General features: G+C 41.3%; 1 protein-coding gene across 4 annotated transcripts; it reads left to right on the top strand.

Moving 5' to 3' along the window:
* The first annotated feature begins 53 nt into the window (after window positions 1-53).
* Window positions 54-15044, top strand: KLHL28 (kelch like family member 28). 4 transcript variants are annotated; one of them, XR_012650606.1, is made up of 6 exons: window positions 270-451; window positions 3272-4170; window positions 6891-7334; window positions 10152-10360; window positions 10981-11304; window positions 12310-15044. XR_012650606.1 is itself a non-coding variant. In XM_075029409.1 (5 exons), the coding sequence occupies exons 2-5, from the start codon at window positions 3272-3274 to the stop codon at window positions 11142-11144; spliced, it is 1716 nt and encodes a 571-aa protein (XP_074885510.1). In that variant the 5' UTR covers window positions 54-121; the 3' UTR covers window positions 11145-15044. The 4 variants fall into 4 exon arrangements, 3 of the variants coding, with proteins under 3 accessions (XP_074885510.1, XP_074885507.1, XP_074885509.1); XM_075029409.1 differs by lacking the exon at window positions 270-451 and adding an exon at window positions 54-121 and having other exon boundaries at window positions 10981-15044; XM_075029406.1 differs by having other exon boundaries at window positions 10981-15044.
* The last annotated feature ends 1993 nt before the right edge of the window (window positions 15045-17037 follow it).

The following is a 17037-nucleotide window of genomic DNA, read 5'->3' as shown; positions in this document are numbered from 1 at the left end:
GCCCTGCAGCGCGCCTGCGCGGCACCGCCCACGGCGCAAGGGCGGGGGGGGAGAAAGCGGTGGCGACGGCACAAGAGTCGATGCTTTCTCGCTTCGCCTACGCCGCCGCTGCGGAGAGCGGGTGAGGAGCGGAAGAAGCCGAGAGACGCGGGGCGGTGAGCCGGGTGTTACCGGCGCTGCGCTGCTGAAGGGGAAGGAGCCGCCTTCTTCCCCCCCACCTCACCCCTTTCCTCCTTCCACGGTGTGGGGTGTGCCCGGGGGACGGTGGGTGCGCGGCGCTTCCCCGCCGCTGATTGGTAGAGAGCGCGGGGTGGTGGCGCCCGGAAGTGACGCGCGCCGCTGCCGGGCGCTGCGGGAGGAGCGGAGGCGACCGAGGCGGCGGCGGCGGCGGCGGCGGCGGCTACCGCGGGCCAGGGCCTGGCCGCGGCCTGCGCCACCCCCCCGCCCTCAGGTGAGCCCGGCCCCGCCGCGACGCAGCGGGACCCCGCGGCCGAGTGTGCAGCTTTGGGTGGGGGGGGGGAGACGGGAGTGGCAGTCCCGGAGCGATCGCTGAGGATCCCCGCCCCGCCGCCCCCCCCCCCCCCCGTTGAAACAGCCCGGGACTGGAGCTTAAGCACAAGGGGTCAAGTGCGACGGCGTGGAGAGGCTAAAATTTCATAAGGCAGACGGTTTATGCTTTGCGAGTTGTTTCTTGCGCTTTTTCTGGCGCGCAGAAGGTGGTTTTGGTTTGGGTTTTTTTTGTGATGTGTCAGGTGTTTAGAACCAAAGTTAGCTCGGCACTTGGGGCGGGTGCTTTTGAGGTTTTGTGCTCTCTGGTGAGTAACAAAACCAGGCGAGTCGCTTACGGGCTCCAACCATTTTGTAGCCTAAATAAGGAACTGGCGAGCACTTCAACGCCGCCTTCAAACAGAAAAGCGCCTGGAGCTCTTCTTGCTGTTTTCACATACAGAAAACGCTGTGCTCTGCATGGCTTACTGGGTATCGTCACCTACCATGGTTTTTAGAAGAGTAAAAACCTTCAGTAAGCAAGCTTAAGTACTTACATTTCTGGTTAGCCTTTTTATTTCCAGTAACTCCTTCCCTGCTATTCAAGATAAGTCTGATCTACGGACTGTGAAAAGGATCTGGTAGTCCAGAGCCTAGGGGCAACCATTTGATTTGTGTTGTGAGCGCAGATCGTTGTACTAGCATCCGTTCTTCAGGGCTGGTTAATCTTCCGGCTTCTGATTCCTTGCTCAGCAACAAAATAAACACATGCAAATACGTGGCGTGGGCAAGCATTGCCATGCAGGAGGCATGCGAGATGCAACAGTAGGCACCTCTACCAAGTTGCTACAAAAAGTTTTATTTCTGCAGAATAACGTAAATATAGTTATTTATAACTGGTTTTACAGGTTTTGCATCTGAACTGTAACCATTCCTTTTTCCTTCCATGTGGTGTTACCTTGTGTTTTATGATTTCTGTGTATACGTACAATCCGGTTATGAACTGAGCAGAAACACAAAAGGAAAGGAAAGTGTTTTAGCTGCTGAACAGCTCTTCCCCCCCCCCCCATGTAATTTGTGCTGCAAAAATGTTGTTATATGGAAAATGTTGTTGTATGGGATCTTGCCTTTTGCAGATATGCTTAAAAGACTTTCTTTTAGATATGGGGTTTTTTTCCAGTATAGGGTTGTAGGAGGAGAGAGGTGAGCTTACTTATCTCTTAATGGGCAAGAGGTTTTCTATCCCTAGCTGTAAGCCTTCACTTCTCTGTCAGTGCTATTATGTTCTGTACTTAAACGTTGGCAGCTAATTTTATTCTTTCAGATTAAGCACTTTGTAAGTAGGCTCACTGCAAATTAGATGTCAGTTAAGGAGCTGTAAAAATGATGAACTTCTTAATAATAAGATAAAAAAAGCAAGGTCTCGAAGTTTGTGTAGTCATTTAGCAAATCAAAATTAAATCAGCTTTTCAGTTCAGAAATTGGATGGTTGCAGTGTTCTCTGTAGAACAATAGTTATATTTCCTCGTGGTCCAGGATCCTGATGCATTCGTACCCTCCACCCTCTCACCGGTATAATAATTCAGTCTGAATAAAGAGCTGAAGAACTGCTTCTCCAACAGGTAGTGGTGGGCAGCACCATTTGAATTTTAATGATCCTGAAATTAGAACAGGTATCATAGTGCCTTCAAGTGTCACGATGCAAACTAAAACTTTTTGGAAGAAATGTTCAGGGGTTTTGTGGAGCTGTAGGTAGGAACGAGGATCCTTCTCTCTGCCCTTGCTAGTGATGTTAGGGAGAGTGGGTAGCTGCCGGTGCCATGAGGACGTGCAAACAGTGATAAGACGCCAGGATGCTCAGCCTGTCCACCTAGGACCTGCTCCCTTGATCACCCTGGGAAGCACCTCACCAGCTCCCACCCCTTGTCTCTTGATGATGGGGGCAGGCCCAGCTCCCAGCCTTCCCTGGCTCTGATCTCTCCGGAGGCTGAGGGCATGTCCACTGGGGATTTTCTCTCATGGCAGAAGCCACTCAGTGAGGCGAGGCAAGGATCTCCCCCTTCTCCTGTGCTCCTCTGCCCATTCAGAGTACAGAAACCTCTGCTCCAGCACCCCTCTTCTTGCAGCCCAGGGCCCCACTGGCTCTGTGGGTCTTTTTTGCCCCTCTGTGCAGAGGGAGGGACTCTGCTGTTCCGGGTGAGGAAGGAGGAACGGAGAGCTGGTCCCTGCTGACTGGTGGGGCCCTGCCCACAGCACTGCTCGGAGGGGAAGCGCAGCAGGGCTTGGCTGCACCACAGTAGCGCTAAGTAGGCCGCAAGGCAAGTAGCAGAAAGTAGTTTAAGAACTTTTAAAACTTTGTCTCAAATGAGCCAGTGCCATTCTTTGTTTATCTCTATTTTTATTTCAGTCACTGTTCAGTTCTCTCAAATATCTCATGTAGAATCCTATCGTGTATTCAACGCTTTAGATAATATGCATTTTACTCCAGAACAACAACAACAAAAAAAAGGGTGGTGGTTGTTTTTGTTTTGTTTTTTTTAAGGCAAAGTTTAATATAACATAGACTATTAATAAACATTTGATTGTCCTGGATTTAACTTGCATGCAACAGCATAGCACATGAGGATTGAAAAAGTAAATTGGAAAGTAATAAACCTAATTAAGATAAAAGCAAAAATGGAACAATATTTTTTAAATGTTATGTATGGCATGTCTAAGTAACATGAGTAATGAAGTTGTTGAAATGAAGCCCTGAGTAATGCATTAAAAATTCTGTTTGTCACAGATGGACCAGTCGTCTCCAACCTACATGCTTGCCAACTTAACCCACTTGCATTCTGAACAGCTTCTGCAAGGCTTGAACCTCCTTCGCCAACATCACGAGCTCTGTGACATTATCCTGAGAGTTGGCGATGTCAAGATCCATGCCCACAAAGTGGTGCTTGCCAGCATCAGTCCATACTTCAAAGCCATGTTCACTGGGAACCTTTCTGAGAAGGAGAACTCGGAGGTGGAGTTCCAGTGCATTGATGAGGCAGCCCTGCAGGCCATCGTGGAGTATGCCTACACAGGAACTGTGTTTATCTCACAAGACACTGTAGAGTCGCTTCTTCCAGCTGCGAATCTTCTCCAGATCAAACTGGTAGTGAAGGAGTGTTGTGCATTTCTTGAAAGCCAGCTTGATCCCGGCAATTGCATCGGGATTTCTCGTTTTGCAGAGACCTACGGCTGCCATGACCTCTACTTGGCTGCTAACAAGTACATTTGTCAAAACTTTGAAGATGTTTGTCAGACAGAAGAATTTTTTGAGCTTACGCATTCTGAGTTGGATGAAATTGTTTCCAATGACTGCTTGAATGTTGTGACAGAAGAAACCGTTTTTTATGCACTGGAGTCCTGGATCAAATATGATGTGCAGGAGCGACAGAAGTACTTGGCACAGCTGCTACATTGCGTTCGGTTGCCACTGCTGAGCGTCAAGTTTCTCACAAGGTTATACGAAGCGAACCATCTCATTCGTGATGACCACACTTGTAAACATCTGCTAAATGAGGCCCTAAAATACCACTTTATGCCTGAACACAGACTTTCACACCAGACCATGTTGATGACACGACCTCGCTGTGCTCCTAAAGTTCTTTGTGCTGTAGGAGGAAAAGCTGGACTGTTTGCGTGTTTGGAAAGGTAAGTAATAGTCAAGTTGTTGCAGCACTTGGGTGGTGTGACGTTCGCGCATGTTCGTTACCGCCCTGGGTCAGGATTAAGACAATCATTGACGAGCTGTGGTTTGCAGGACTGTAGTTACTGCTTTCCTTCATAAGAACTCATAAGTAGATTTTTTTGGAACAAGGGTGAGCGCTGAATTCAAAATGCTTTTTGATTCCATGAGTAATCTTCAGTGTTACGGGGTTTTGTTTGTGCCAACACCAATGGCTATAAAATCTTACCATTTTAATTCTATTGATTGAGAAATTTGGTCAATAAAAGTGGTTAATAAGAGTTTGTATGCTGCTGCTTCACTTTCCTCACAGTGAGGGTGGTAAGGCAGTGGAACAGGTTGCCCAGAGAGGTTGTGGATGCCCCATCCCTGGCAGTGTTCAAGGCCAGGTTGGATGGGGCTCTGAGCAACCTGGTCTAGTGGAAGGTGTCCCTGCCCATGGCAGGGGGGTTGGAAGTAGGTGATCTTTCAGGTCTCTTCCAACCCAAACCATTCTATGATTCTTTATCCTTTCAGGTTTTTTCATTTTACATAATTTTTCCCTGACCTATTATTATTCCAGAGAATCAAGTCATAAAATTTAACCTAATACATGAGAAATATGCTTCCTGATAACTCAAAAGTCCTTGGAATTAAAAGACTTATTCAGAGAAGGGCGAAGAGGTAATTCTTAGCAATGTCACATTCTTGATCATAATGTAATCATGCCTTTAACCTCTGCTGCTGAGTAGGTATCTGTGTCCGTGCTGGCAGAAACAGAGAAGTGCCCATCTTTCTTTACCTGGTTTTCAAAACGAACCTCCTCCTCAGTTACTGGAGTACATCACTGAGGCTAATCATGTGAGCAAAAGGAATGTAATAGAGAGAAAAATAGCTTTCTTCCCCATACGGGTATGGTTGGGGTTACTTATAACATTGTATTAACATTTCCAGAAATGGTAGTTAAACTGTGTGTGGGTCTGCATATGTATGCATGCTTATACATACACATATAGTGCTTTGCTGTTGAATGTACCCTTATCAGGTCAGTAAATGTTTTCTGTGTTATGGCAGACTACCCGAACTGGTTCTACAGCTGAATTCTGGGATGATATTTTACTCTGAGATATTTTTTTTCTGTGACAGTTCCATGCTTGCATGTATATACATACATTTAAAAACCTAGGAAGATCTGTATGTTCTTTTTCCCTGTGTTTAGAGATGTTGTCAAAGTTATTTGAAGTTAACTTTCCCGATAATAGGGATCAATAGTAAACTAGATGTTGAGACTGGAAATTGTTGGGTTTACAGATTTAAAAAGTAAAGGGGATAATAAAAAAATCTGTTTGAGTGAATAAAGTCGTCGTCTGATATTCTTCAGCTCTGTTTCTTTCACAGCTTCTTCAATGACTGTAACAATATTACATACCATGTAGTCTGGATTATTTTGATTTTTTTTTTTAAACAAAAATGCTCTTTACTACTGTTAACCACGTTTTAATGCATACCAAAATTTGGCCTTCCTTTATTTATTATTCGTATTAGTCTTTTCTAAACTGTTGTTTCAGTTAATAATTAAGTTTAAACAATTGCCCTTGACTTAGAAATAAAAAAAAAGTCACAGATTGATTAAATGGATAATTCCTAATACAATTACAATCGTGAAGTAGGAAACCTTAATTCCACTATTGTCATTCTACTTTTCATTTCTACTTGCAGGAAGACTGGCTTTTCACTTTAAAGTTAGCCACTGCTTCATAATAACAAAATTACATAGAATGTATGTAGTACTGTTCTTTTTCTAATTGCTGCTGCCAAGACCCAGTCTCGTGTTTCAGCAGTCCCTGCTTCTAGGTTCTTAGCCAGTGGCTACCAGCTCTCCAGTGGCTTCATTTTGTTGTATGTTTTTTGAACAGGTCGTATTTCCTGTGTACTAGATATTCTTTTAAATCATTGAAGTAATTTGTTAACCAAACTATTTAGGTAGGTTGACTAGACTTTTTACATGATAGGCTAGACCCACCATACTCTTAACACTGAGTATAATTAAAAGGAAATGCAAATAAGCAGTATTTTGAAAACAGATTTTTCAAATTAGTTTGTTTTACTCTGACATTTCATTTAAATTATACAATGCATGTAAAATATGTATTTATAAAACTACAGATTGTACTTTCTAAATGTATGTTTGTATGTATATATAGACATGTGCTTCCCCCTCTCTAATTCTCTTTTTTTCTCTGTCTCTCCCATCTCTGTGGCTGTTCTGACTTTTTTTCAGTTTACCCTTCTTATCCCTTCGGTTTGTATTTTTAGTTTACCACAATCACAGCCTACCTCCAAAAGCTGCTGTGGCATCAACACTGTTTTGTCTTCCCTCGCATTATCCAGGGTGCTCTCCTGCCTTCTCTGTAGTCTGCCTGGTTTGTACTTTCAAAATTCATCCTTTCGGGTCTCAGACTTGGTGCCGTGGCTACTTGCTGTGTTGCTGCATCGCACCGTATGCTGTGAGGCTCTGGGTTTTTAACTCTTTGGAACAGTAAACAGCATTTCATTTTAGCTTACATTTGGGCTATTGGAAGAAATGGCAAACATCAGATGAGACATAAGAAGTAGTCTTAAGACTGTGTTCCTTGATGCTCATTTGCACTTCACAGAGCTTCAGAAAGTTAGGTTTGCTCACATAATCTTTGTTTTTCTATTTCAGTGTTGAAATGTATTTTCCCCAGAATGACTCCTGGATAGGCCTGGCACCTCTTAGCATTCCCCGCTATGAATTTGGAATATGTGTCCTAGACCAGAAAATATATGTTGTAGGAGGGATTGCAACCCACGTGTGTCAAGGCATCAGTTACCGAAAGCATGAGAATTCAGTGGAGTGCTGGGACCCTGATACGAACACTTGGACATCTCTTGAAAGGATGTTTGAGAGCCGGAGTACTCTGGGAGTGGTAGTTCTGGCAGGAGAACTCTACGCCTTAGGTGGTTATGATGGGCAGTCTTATTTACGAACTGTAGAGAAATACATTCCTAAAGTGAAGGAGTGGCAGCTAGTGGCCCCAATGAACAAAACAAGAAGTTGTTTTGCTGCGGCTGTCTTGGACGGAATGATATATGCCATTGGTGGTTATGGTCCTGCCCATATGAACAGGTATGTGCTTTTGATGTGTGTAGCTCAGTGTCATAAGCTGGAAAGCAGCAAAATTCACTGTTAAGCTCGTGTTCAGCAGCCAATTAAAAATTACTCTAAGATAGATTGGTAATTCATAGTGGGCCTCATTAATCCTTGTTCTGCAGTGTCAGTCTGATAATTCAACTGGGAAGTCTTTCTTTTAACTTACCTTTACGTGTTCCAGCTCAGAGCTGGTTTGTTTGGGTTGGTTTTTTTGTTGGTTTTTATTTTTTTAATCCCTAAGAAGGGAAAATGGTAAAGACAAAGACATATGTGCATGTTACTAAGCAAGGTGGTGCAAGACACCTGACCTTGTAGACACCCAAGCTGGTTAACTCAGCAGATCAGTATGGTGTGGGCTTATTTGCTCAGGCCCCAAGGTAGTGTACTTTTATCTGTGTCATGGCGATGCACCTCCGTTACTGAGCTCTTGGGAGAGGCTTGCTTAGCACTGGGCCAGCGCTATATAAATCCTTGTACTGCAAGCCTGCAGAATATTAGGAAGCATCGTTAGCTTTAACATTGAAAACACTGATTTGAAATAAAAAGGATTTTTCACATGCTTAATATACACAAAATAAATATATACCTCGGAATATTAAAGTAGTCTTAATGATAATAATAAAGTTCAGGATGGTGATTACTGGTCTGGCTCTTGGGTAGAAGTGGGCTTGCTTCAGCCCTGGCATTCACAAGGAGGTTTCCTGGCACCAGCATGCTCTTTAATTGTTCTGTTCCACATCGCTCTGTTTGGATAGACAGGGGCATTTAGTTATGCAAAGAAATCATTTGTACTCTCTTCTTCATTAAAATGGGAACAAATCAGCCATATGTCCCTCCAGGAAGCAAATTAATAACTACAAGTCTAAATAGCTGAATAAAGAATGAAAATGAAAATCTTGCTTATAGGAAGGGATGCATTGATTGTTTAACAGTGTAATATAACGACATTGCACTAATCATTAATTGTGCTTTTCATACTTGATATGTTTTTATATAAAACAGTTTATGAAGCAAAGGATTAATTTCCAAATAGGGAAGTATAGCTAAGTAGTTTTCATTTGGAAAATGCAAACAATTTTTTAAATTACTGAAATAAAAACAGCAATAACTTAAACTGTTTGGTATGGTTGTGACAGGATTTTATGAAACTTAATGTGATGTTATTCTGACTTCTTATATTTTAAATTATGAAAGGTGATAGCAGTTGAAATACTTAATAGACAAGCAAACCATCTCTAAAAATTTTCTGTTGACTCTAGGATTTCTTCACATGGGAATTTGACCCAGAATAATTAAGCTGCGCTGTTGTTCTATGTGGTCATTCTTAGCTCCGTACCATCTTTGTACCACACAGAACTATCAGCTTTAATAGTAGCTTAAAGCAAAGTCAGTAGCAAAGTAGAGCAGGCGTACCAGGAGGTACTGTGGGACCTCTGGGATGCTGACTCCACTGCAGCCTTGTTGCACAGACCATAAAAAAAAAAAGAAGATAATCAAGCCCTTGCTATTGCCAGAAGTGGTGCCCAAAAGTTGAATTCTCAGTATGCATGCAGGCCTCTGAAAGGTAAACTCGGTAACCTCCTTTCAGGAAAGGTAGGACTTATCACTGGAGCAATAGGGAATGTCTTTATCAAGCTGGTGGCTTTAAAGGGGAAGCTCTTAACAACATTAAAATTCTGCAGTAGCCTCACTCCTTGTATCACATCTGCTCTCTTCCTCAGTCAGAAAGGAATTGCCAGCAGCTCCTGTAGAGTTACTGGAATCTGATATTTCATTATTTGCCTTTTTAAATTTAATTTACTTTTTATTGAATATTTTTTGGTTTATTAATTATTCAAGGGCGCAAGTAATATGCCATGCCATACAGTCACTAGACTCATACAAGCTCTAGCATTAAAAGAAAGCTGACTGCTGTGTAATTAAGCGCCTTCTCTCCAACTCTGTAGTGCTTCTGATTTTCTCTTCCCCTCTTTTCTGCCCCCTCATGCTACTGAAGCTACACTTTGGACAGGGAATGGCTACGTGCCATGAGTGTGTTAATGACTCTGACCATCTGTACAGCTCCAGCGATTAAAAAAAGTAATAATGATGATGATAATTCATTTCCATTTTATCCTGAAGGCCTCTTCTATCCTTAGTGTTTTGATCAGCAACTTCTTTACTGCTTTTCCTGAGGGATATGCTCTCCACTTTTTTTTCCCTCTCTGTCTGTTATTTTCAGGCAAGCCTCCGGGAAGTTTTTGATTTGATGTGTTACCCAAATAGATACACTTCAGATCTGCATTGTGTACAGTTTTTCATGACTTGCCTTTTTAATAAATAGCAGCAGTCACCCTGGAAAGAGCTCTCGGTTCCGAGACCAGCTTTGAAAAATCTTGCTTTGTTTCAATTTGTCACCTGAAGATCTGGGGTAGTGGCATGAGGACATCAGAGAAGCGGCTGAACTGCAGTCTCTGTGTTGTCAGGATGAAATATGTTAAAACTGCTTTTTGGCAACACTGTTGAGACCCTCCAGCTGCTTCGTGTTGTCAAAGGACCCTAGGACGTGATCGATGCTTCTGAGGTGATAACACTGGCTTTAGTTTCTTGTGTGCTACCATTGGGTAGCGCAAAGCAACCACACTGCAAAATTTTCCATCAGCTCAAGCACTCTTTCTTAGTGTTACGTTATTCCTGTGCGTGGTAATATTGGTTGGCAGAACTAGATGTACCCTCTGACAAATGCAGATTTCTCATGGAGTGAAATTTAAATATCACTAAAATCCGAGCCTCACAAGTTGTTTGTGTTTGCAGCATGGAGCGTTATGATCCAAGTAAAAACTCATGGGAGACAGTAGCTTCAATGGCTGATAAGCGAATAAACTTCGGTGTCGGTGTCATGCTGGGCTTCATTTTTGTAGTCGGTGGACACAATGGTGTGTCTCACCTATCCAGCATTGAGAGATATGATCCTCATCAAAATCAGTGGACTGTGTGTCGACCTATGAAGGAACCCAGAACAGGTAGGGACGTACAAACCTCTCAGCAGTTAACTCAGATATCCTTTCAGAAATAAATTGCTGTTTGACCTGATAGAAGCTGCAATAAAGTTGCAGTGATTTGTCTGCAGAGCACTGTACTTTGTGAACTGGACCAAAGATCTCTTAATCAGCTCTGTGAAAGAATGAGTATTTATTTTTCTAATTTTAATTATAGTCCAGTTTATTAATACTGAGCTGTAACAAAAATAACATGAAGTAATATTTCTACTTTATCTTCTATTTTTTCAGTAATTTTGAGTTAATTTCAGCAATTTTGTGGTTACCGTTCTGTAGTATTTTAGTTTATGTTGAGACTTGGTAGTGCATCCTCTCTTCTGTCTCCGTGACAAGGAGTATTGGGACAGAAGAGCATTGTTTTGTCATAGGAAGGGGCACGAGAAAAATCAAAAAGGAGTGTAAGACCTGAACAGAGAATGACTTTTCGTTTTCTTTAAAGACAGCCCAAAGAAGGAGAAGCTGTGAGAACTTGTCTGTTCAGCCTTCAGGTGTGGGGAGGTGGTTCCAATTAGGAACAAAAATACTACTTATTTCCACACTTGGTGATTGTGCAATCTTTTTTTTTTTTTTTTTCTTTCCAATAGGAGTTGGTGCAGCTGTAATTGATAACTACCTTTATGTGGTTGGAGGTCATTCAGGGTCATCCTATCTGAACACTGTCCAGAAATACGATCCCATCTCAGATACCTGGCTGGACTCTGCTGGGATGATGTACTGTCGATGCAATTTTGGTTTGACTGCACTTTGATGAAAAGCAGGACTCTGCGGACTTGATGCAAAGATGGAGCTTAATCTGCTTGAAAGTAAACCCCGCTGGCAGAGACCATAAGCCGTGTTTTCTGAAGTTGGAAAGCTGGAGGAACGTGGTGAAGCTGGGACTGAAATGAGGAAGGATTTGTTTTCTTCCGGTAATTTGCCTTTGGTACTTTAGTGACACGGGCAGAAGGAATGGAAAGCTTATTACCAGCTGGGTTTAGATAGCATCCTGTTAATGGCAGTGAATTTTAGAGAGTACTGTACATGCCTGGCATATGGTTAGAAAACTTAGTGTATATCTAACCCTTTCACTTTCTAGAGCTTTTCTCTCTTCCTCCTGCCTCTATGAAACATGAAGTTTACTGTGCTTGGGGTGAGAGATGTGTGAATGTGTTGTATGACTGGACAGTTTGCCAATAGTTGTCTGGTTGTGTCTTCATACTAAGAAAACGCCAGTGCTTCATAATTTTTTTTATGAACAGTAACTAAAGGGCTGCCTTGTTTCTGTATCTCAAGGTTTGTAAATAATAAATGCCATAGTATGTTGCCTGTACACTCTTCTTTGTTACCCACTTACTGGTAGGAGGCCTGGGATGGTAATTAGTAACTATTTAAAAGAAATTTACAGGGCAAACTTATTGCCTTTTAATGAAGTTTTTGGATCTGCTGAAGAGAAATCACATTTTTAACTTTCCTTTATATTTTTCTTTTTGTGGATAACCGAATGCTAGATTAAATGACTTAATCTTGCTAGTCTGCTGTGTGTTTTCAATTGTAATGCAAGGAAAAATTACAAAAGTCATGCATCGGAAGATGCCACAGCAGCATTCATAGCATGATATAAAATAAGTACTCAAAAATGAATCCATCCCATCCTTCTCCCAAGCGCACTTGTGTCCATATTCTGTATAACTTCCTTTTTTAAAAGAATGTATGATTGCTTTCTCAGAGTGTTCAGATAAAAAATGGTGCTAAATGTAGGACTTAACGATAAGGCTGTTACCAATTTTAGTGCAGTATGCATAAAGCATGATCGTTTTGATTGTTCTAGTGTTTTTGTTTCTTATTTGCTTGATACATTTGTGCCTATGAAAACTGTCAAGAATAACACAATATACTGAATGAGCTCTAAGTTTGTTACATTATTTTTTTTCCAGAAGATCTACGTTTATTGTTCCTATTCTCACAAATACATAAATAGGGAGTGAACAGTGAGATCCCATCTCATGTTCTTCAGACAGTCTTGCCTTTAACACAAGTTGCAATGAATGAAAAGCGCGGGACATAGTTGCTCATCCCAAGTGTGTGTCCAGTGTAACAGAGTACTGAAGGTCAGTTCCTGTGACTAACCAGAATCTCGAGAGATACAACTTTGTGATAGCCCTAAACTTAGTGAAAATTTGGGCAGGTAAATAGAAAGCAATGCTGTGGGCTATAACCATTATTTAAAATAGATGACTGAATAAATATGAATTTTAGCTAATTTAGAATGTTTTGGTTTGTCTTCTAATTTTAACTATGAATCATGGTTATCTTCAATTTCTGTTTTGATGTCTGTGTGTGTATTGCCAGGCCCGGTACTGAAGAGTTTTTCTGCATCCAGAGTTATTTTCCCCTTGTTTTAACATGTTAAATTAATGTTTGTTTCCCCTTGTTTTTCAAGCCCATATAGTGTTATTTTTGAAGGTGCAATAATATTTGAAATAGTTGCTTTAAAAGCCATTTCTTTATAAGCGTGCTAAGCAGAGAGTTTTGAGTGTGCTTGATTTATTCTAAGTTCCTGCAAAGCTAATTGCAGCCAGACAAACAGTGGTGTTCCTTGTTCTTCCATGCGCTAACATTCAGATTTTAAACAGTCAAGGAGCCGAGGGTGTTTTCACCATAAAACATTATTCACAGGTAACAGGTGTTTGCACAGATTATGAAATCCTGCATGTATTCTTCAAATTTGGTAGAATTCAGCAGGACTTTAAAAGCAAATAAAATTAACAATTTCAGTGTTTTCAATGCAGTTTATTTGACCCACTAAGGATTCTAGTTACATAGCAATAATAGCGTGGTTTAATTATTCCAGTGAATCTGTTGATAGGACACAAGTAGCTACATGGTTGTACGTTGCATGTTTGTGTGTGGGGAGAAGGATGAAGGGGAGCAGGTTTGGGGTTGGGGACTAAGGAAGATGTTTCAGCGTGTTGCATAGGTTGCCTTCTCATTCTGTTCAGATAAATGCGCAAGCTGAATGCCTACATGTGCTGTTTTACTTTTCAGTCTATTTCACAGAGATGCCATTGATAATCGTATTTTCCAATATACACCAGAGATAAAGACACTTAACAAACTAATATTAAAAAAAAGAAAAATTCCTTAGCTAAAAGACAAGTTTATGCCTCTTATTGATAGGAGGCTTTCCGCGCAGTTCACTATATACCATACCTTTTAGAGTTTAACTACAATAGGATTCCATGAATGAAGATGCTCACAGACATGTTCTGATTGGAAGTATTAGTAAACACTGTTTTCAGTTAGCAGAGACTGGTGCAAGGTATAGAAATAATTTTGACTTCATCAGAACAAAAAATCTATAGGTCAGGGTGGTGTTGATGGTTATTCAATGTTTATACAAATATCTTTCATTTATGGAAGTCAAAGCACTGAAAATTGTTAAATGTTCCACTCTCTTCACCTAGACAGTGGTAATGTTAAATGAGGTCATAGAGGTTGACCCCGTATTGTGTAATGTGGTATTCCTAAATTTAAGATAGCAGCATAAACAGTTTTTTTTTTTAGTATGCAGACTTGGTATGAAGAATGGGAAAAATGCCTAATGAAATATACTGCTGTTATTAGATGAACTGTTTAGCTAGAAATGGATCAAACAGTGTATCAACCTAGGGATCGTGTCACTTGAAATCATGCCGTCTTCATTTTCTGTTCTGGGTGCTTGTTGTCCTGTTCACTGAAGTGCTTGGTTATAGGAAGATCAGACACAACAATCAGTTTAAATCTGCATTTAAAGAACAACACTCTCATTGTCACATCTGTCTTGCAGTTTAACAATTAAGGACCTTCAAATAAGATGTCATACAACTATAAATTATCATCCAGTTCTATTTCTTAATCACCCAAAATTATCTGCAAAGCACTTTAAAATGGGTATGAGTTTATATGTGTACATACAGTTCCTGAATTTCTGCTTTTGGGGGGGGGAGGTGTTTTGCGGTTGTTTGTTTGGGGTTTTTTTAAAAGATATTCATCTGTAAGCTTCTTGACAGTCTCTCCTACTAGGAATGCTTTTCTTTCAGAAAGTCTAGTTGGAATTTCTAGAGGGGCAAATGTGTCCAGTACACATTACAAACAGTTAACTGTTTCTGGGAGATAGCACGTTACTTTTGTGAATCTGCCATCTGTAAGTCCCCATTCACTACATGAAACAATGCAAAATGTCCAAACTTGCCTTAAATTCTTGATACTTAACTGAAACGCAAAGAACTGGATGATAATTCCTATTTTTTTGCCTTATGCGCTGTGCTGTATTTTAAACCCAAGGATAACTATAATTTTTAGCAGGATTTAATAATTGTACAGAGAATACCAAATTGTACTCGGACTTGACCAGAGTGCTTTGGTTGAGAGTATAAAATTATATATGTAGTTTTGTGTATGTAGAATGTTTTTATGTGTACATCTTTTTTAGCAGCAATGTTCTGGTTTTGTTATTGTTTACAAAAGCGGCATTTAAGTTAAACAGGAAAATAACTGTAACCTGCATTCTCGGTCTTTACTAGTGTTCTCAATGTGTTTGCTCTTGTGATAATGCTCTGTAAGTATTGTTGTAACTATTTCATTGAATGTGAAAATTTAGTAAATAAACCTGGGGAAAAACTTAACTTTATGCTTTTGCTGCGTGGTGAATATAAATGCGCTGTAGCTTTAGCCTTCTAACGCAGTAACGTGTTTGTGAGCTGCTACTCAAAAGCATCGATAGCTCAACCCTGCGAGGTGACAGCTAGAAAGAAGGGGAGGTGGAGCAGGAGGATGCTTATCCTTCTTGGGAAGGGGTGAGCTGGCTGGAAGACCCTGACCCTAGCAACCAGGTTCCAGGGTCTTTGCCTTGTTGGTATTAGAAGCTCCCGTGGAAGAGGATTTTAGTATGTGGCTTGCTATTTCCCATCTGTCCCTGTAGCCGTAACTATTATCTGCCTGATGAATCAGTAACCATCGAAGGAACACACAACCCCGCTCGTTCCTGCTTTCCTTGGCAGAAGAGCATGCTCTAGAAAGCTCCCATACAAACTGTTCTCTCCTGGTGAAGAACCAGCATCGTTGAGTAACTCTGCAGAAACATGATCTGTTCAGGCCCAGAGGGGCTTGCACCTACATAATTTTGGTTTACTGTTAGACAGCTCTTCACATATTTGCTACATTAATAAAAGACATTCAGGTAATACCCATCAAGGACTTAGGTTTTAGCTTTCCTTAAGTTTAAAAGTTGCTATTACACATTGATATAGCAGGTACTTCAAAACACATTTGGCAGATAGACGGGGCAGGAGATGGTTTTTCTAGTTTATTTTAGCATAAAGTTATCCATTTTTAAAAAAATAAGATTGTGTCAGGAAAATACAAACACCTTGCATAGCATTTGACCTAAGCCAGCACTAGGCAGTACAATACACAGCTACTGTAGTCCTCTTATTTACCTTAATTTTAGGAATGGCCAGGAACATAACAATAAAAGCAACATAACTTAGGGGGTTTTAGCTGTCTAATATTAACTAGAGATAGCAAAAAAATAGAAATCTCATGCTTTATTTTTTAAAAAATGACGTTTTATAGCCCACCATAGGTGCACCCAGTAAACGTTGACTTGGGGCTTTTCTTTATTGAAGAACGTGGCACCTTCCGATAACTCGTCTGAAACCAAAGTCATATGGATAGCACAAGCATCCCATGCAGGCATCTGCTGATGGAAAAAGTATCTGGCAGGCGCCTGCCCTCAACGCAGACAGCTCATCCCTCAACCCAGCTCCCCCAGAGACCTGTTGTCTTCCCTGAGGTGACCAACTTGCAAAGCAAGCGCGAGGCAAGACGTGCCTGGGCTACCCGGAGGACAGCTGTGGGTCCCACCAGCCAGTCTGGTGCTGCTTTATAGAATCATGGAATCATTTAGGTTGGAAAAGACCTTTAAGATCATCGAGCCCAACTGTCAACCTGACACCACCATGCCCACTAAAACCATGTCCTGATGTGCCTTGTCTATGTGTTTTTTGAACACCTCCAGGGATGGTGACTCCACCACTTCCCTGGGCAGCCTGTTCCAATGCCTGACAACCTGTTCAGTAAAGAAATTTTTTCCAATATCCAATCTAAACCTCCTCTGGCGCAACTTGAGTCCATCTCCTCTCATCCTAAATGACTTATGACTTGTCCTTATGACTGCTCTGCTCCAAGGAAAGGGCAGGTGCCTGGTACTCAGATCTAGCAGAACTGGTTTCCTATTTCACAGCCTATAAAGGTTTAACCTGACTATTATATTTCTTGGAAAACACCACCTTGATCATCTAGCTGGCTGTACTGTATGCCTTGCTGTAGGTGGGTCGGGCAGCCCGGCAGTTCATGCTCCTTGGCACTTGGTACCCAGATTTAACTGAACAGCCAGCGTTAACAGATGAGAAGTGATAACTGGGAGATATGATAAAGTAAACTGCATTAGCATTACGTGAAACTTCTCAAGTGGTAATTTTCTTTGCTACTAAAGCTCCAGTCTAGAAAAAAACCAAAACTGTTTATTACCAGCTGCAGTGTGCTCACACTTCTATTCAGTTATTTGAAAGTTTCAGATGAACTGAGAGAGTCCAAGTGCCTATACTGAATTCACTGTGCAC

The sequence above is a fragment of the Buteo buteo genome, chromosome 6 (genome assembly GCF_964188355.1).
Source record: "Buteo buteo chromosome 6, bButBut1.hap1.1, whole genome shotgun sequence".
Taxonomy (NCBI): Eukaryota; Metazoa; Chordata; class Aves; order Accipitriformes; family Accipitridae; genus Buteo; species Buteo buteo.
This window is presented reverse-complemented; position numbering and strand designations above follow the sequence as displayed.

Coding starts and splice junctions, on each gene's coding strand:
- KLHL28 (XM_075029409.1), top strand. CDS start 3,272: ATGGACCAGTCGTCTCCAACCTACATGCTTGCCAACTTAACCCACTTG. Junction 4,171..6,890: donor CTGTTTGCGTGTTTGGAAAG/GTAAGTAATAGT, acceptor TTTCTATTTCAG/TGTTGAAATGTATTTTCCCC. Junction 7,335..10,151: donor GGTCCTGCCCATATGAACAG/GTATGTGCTTTT, acceptor TTGTGTTTGCAG/CATGGAGCGTTATGATCCAA.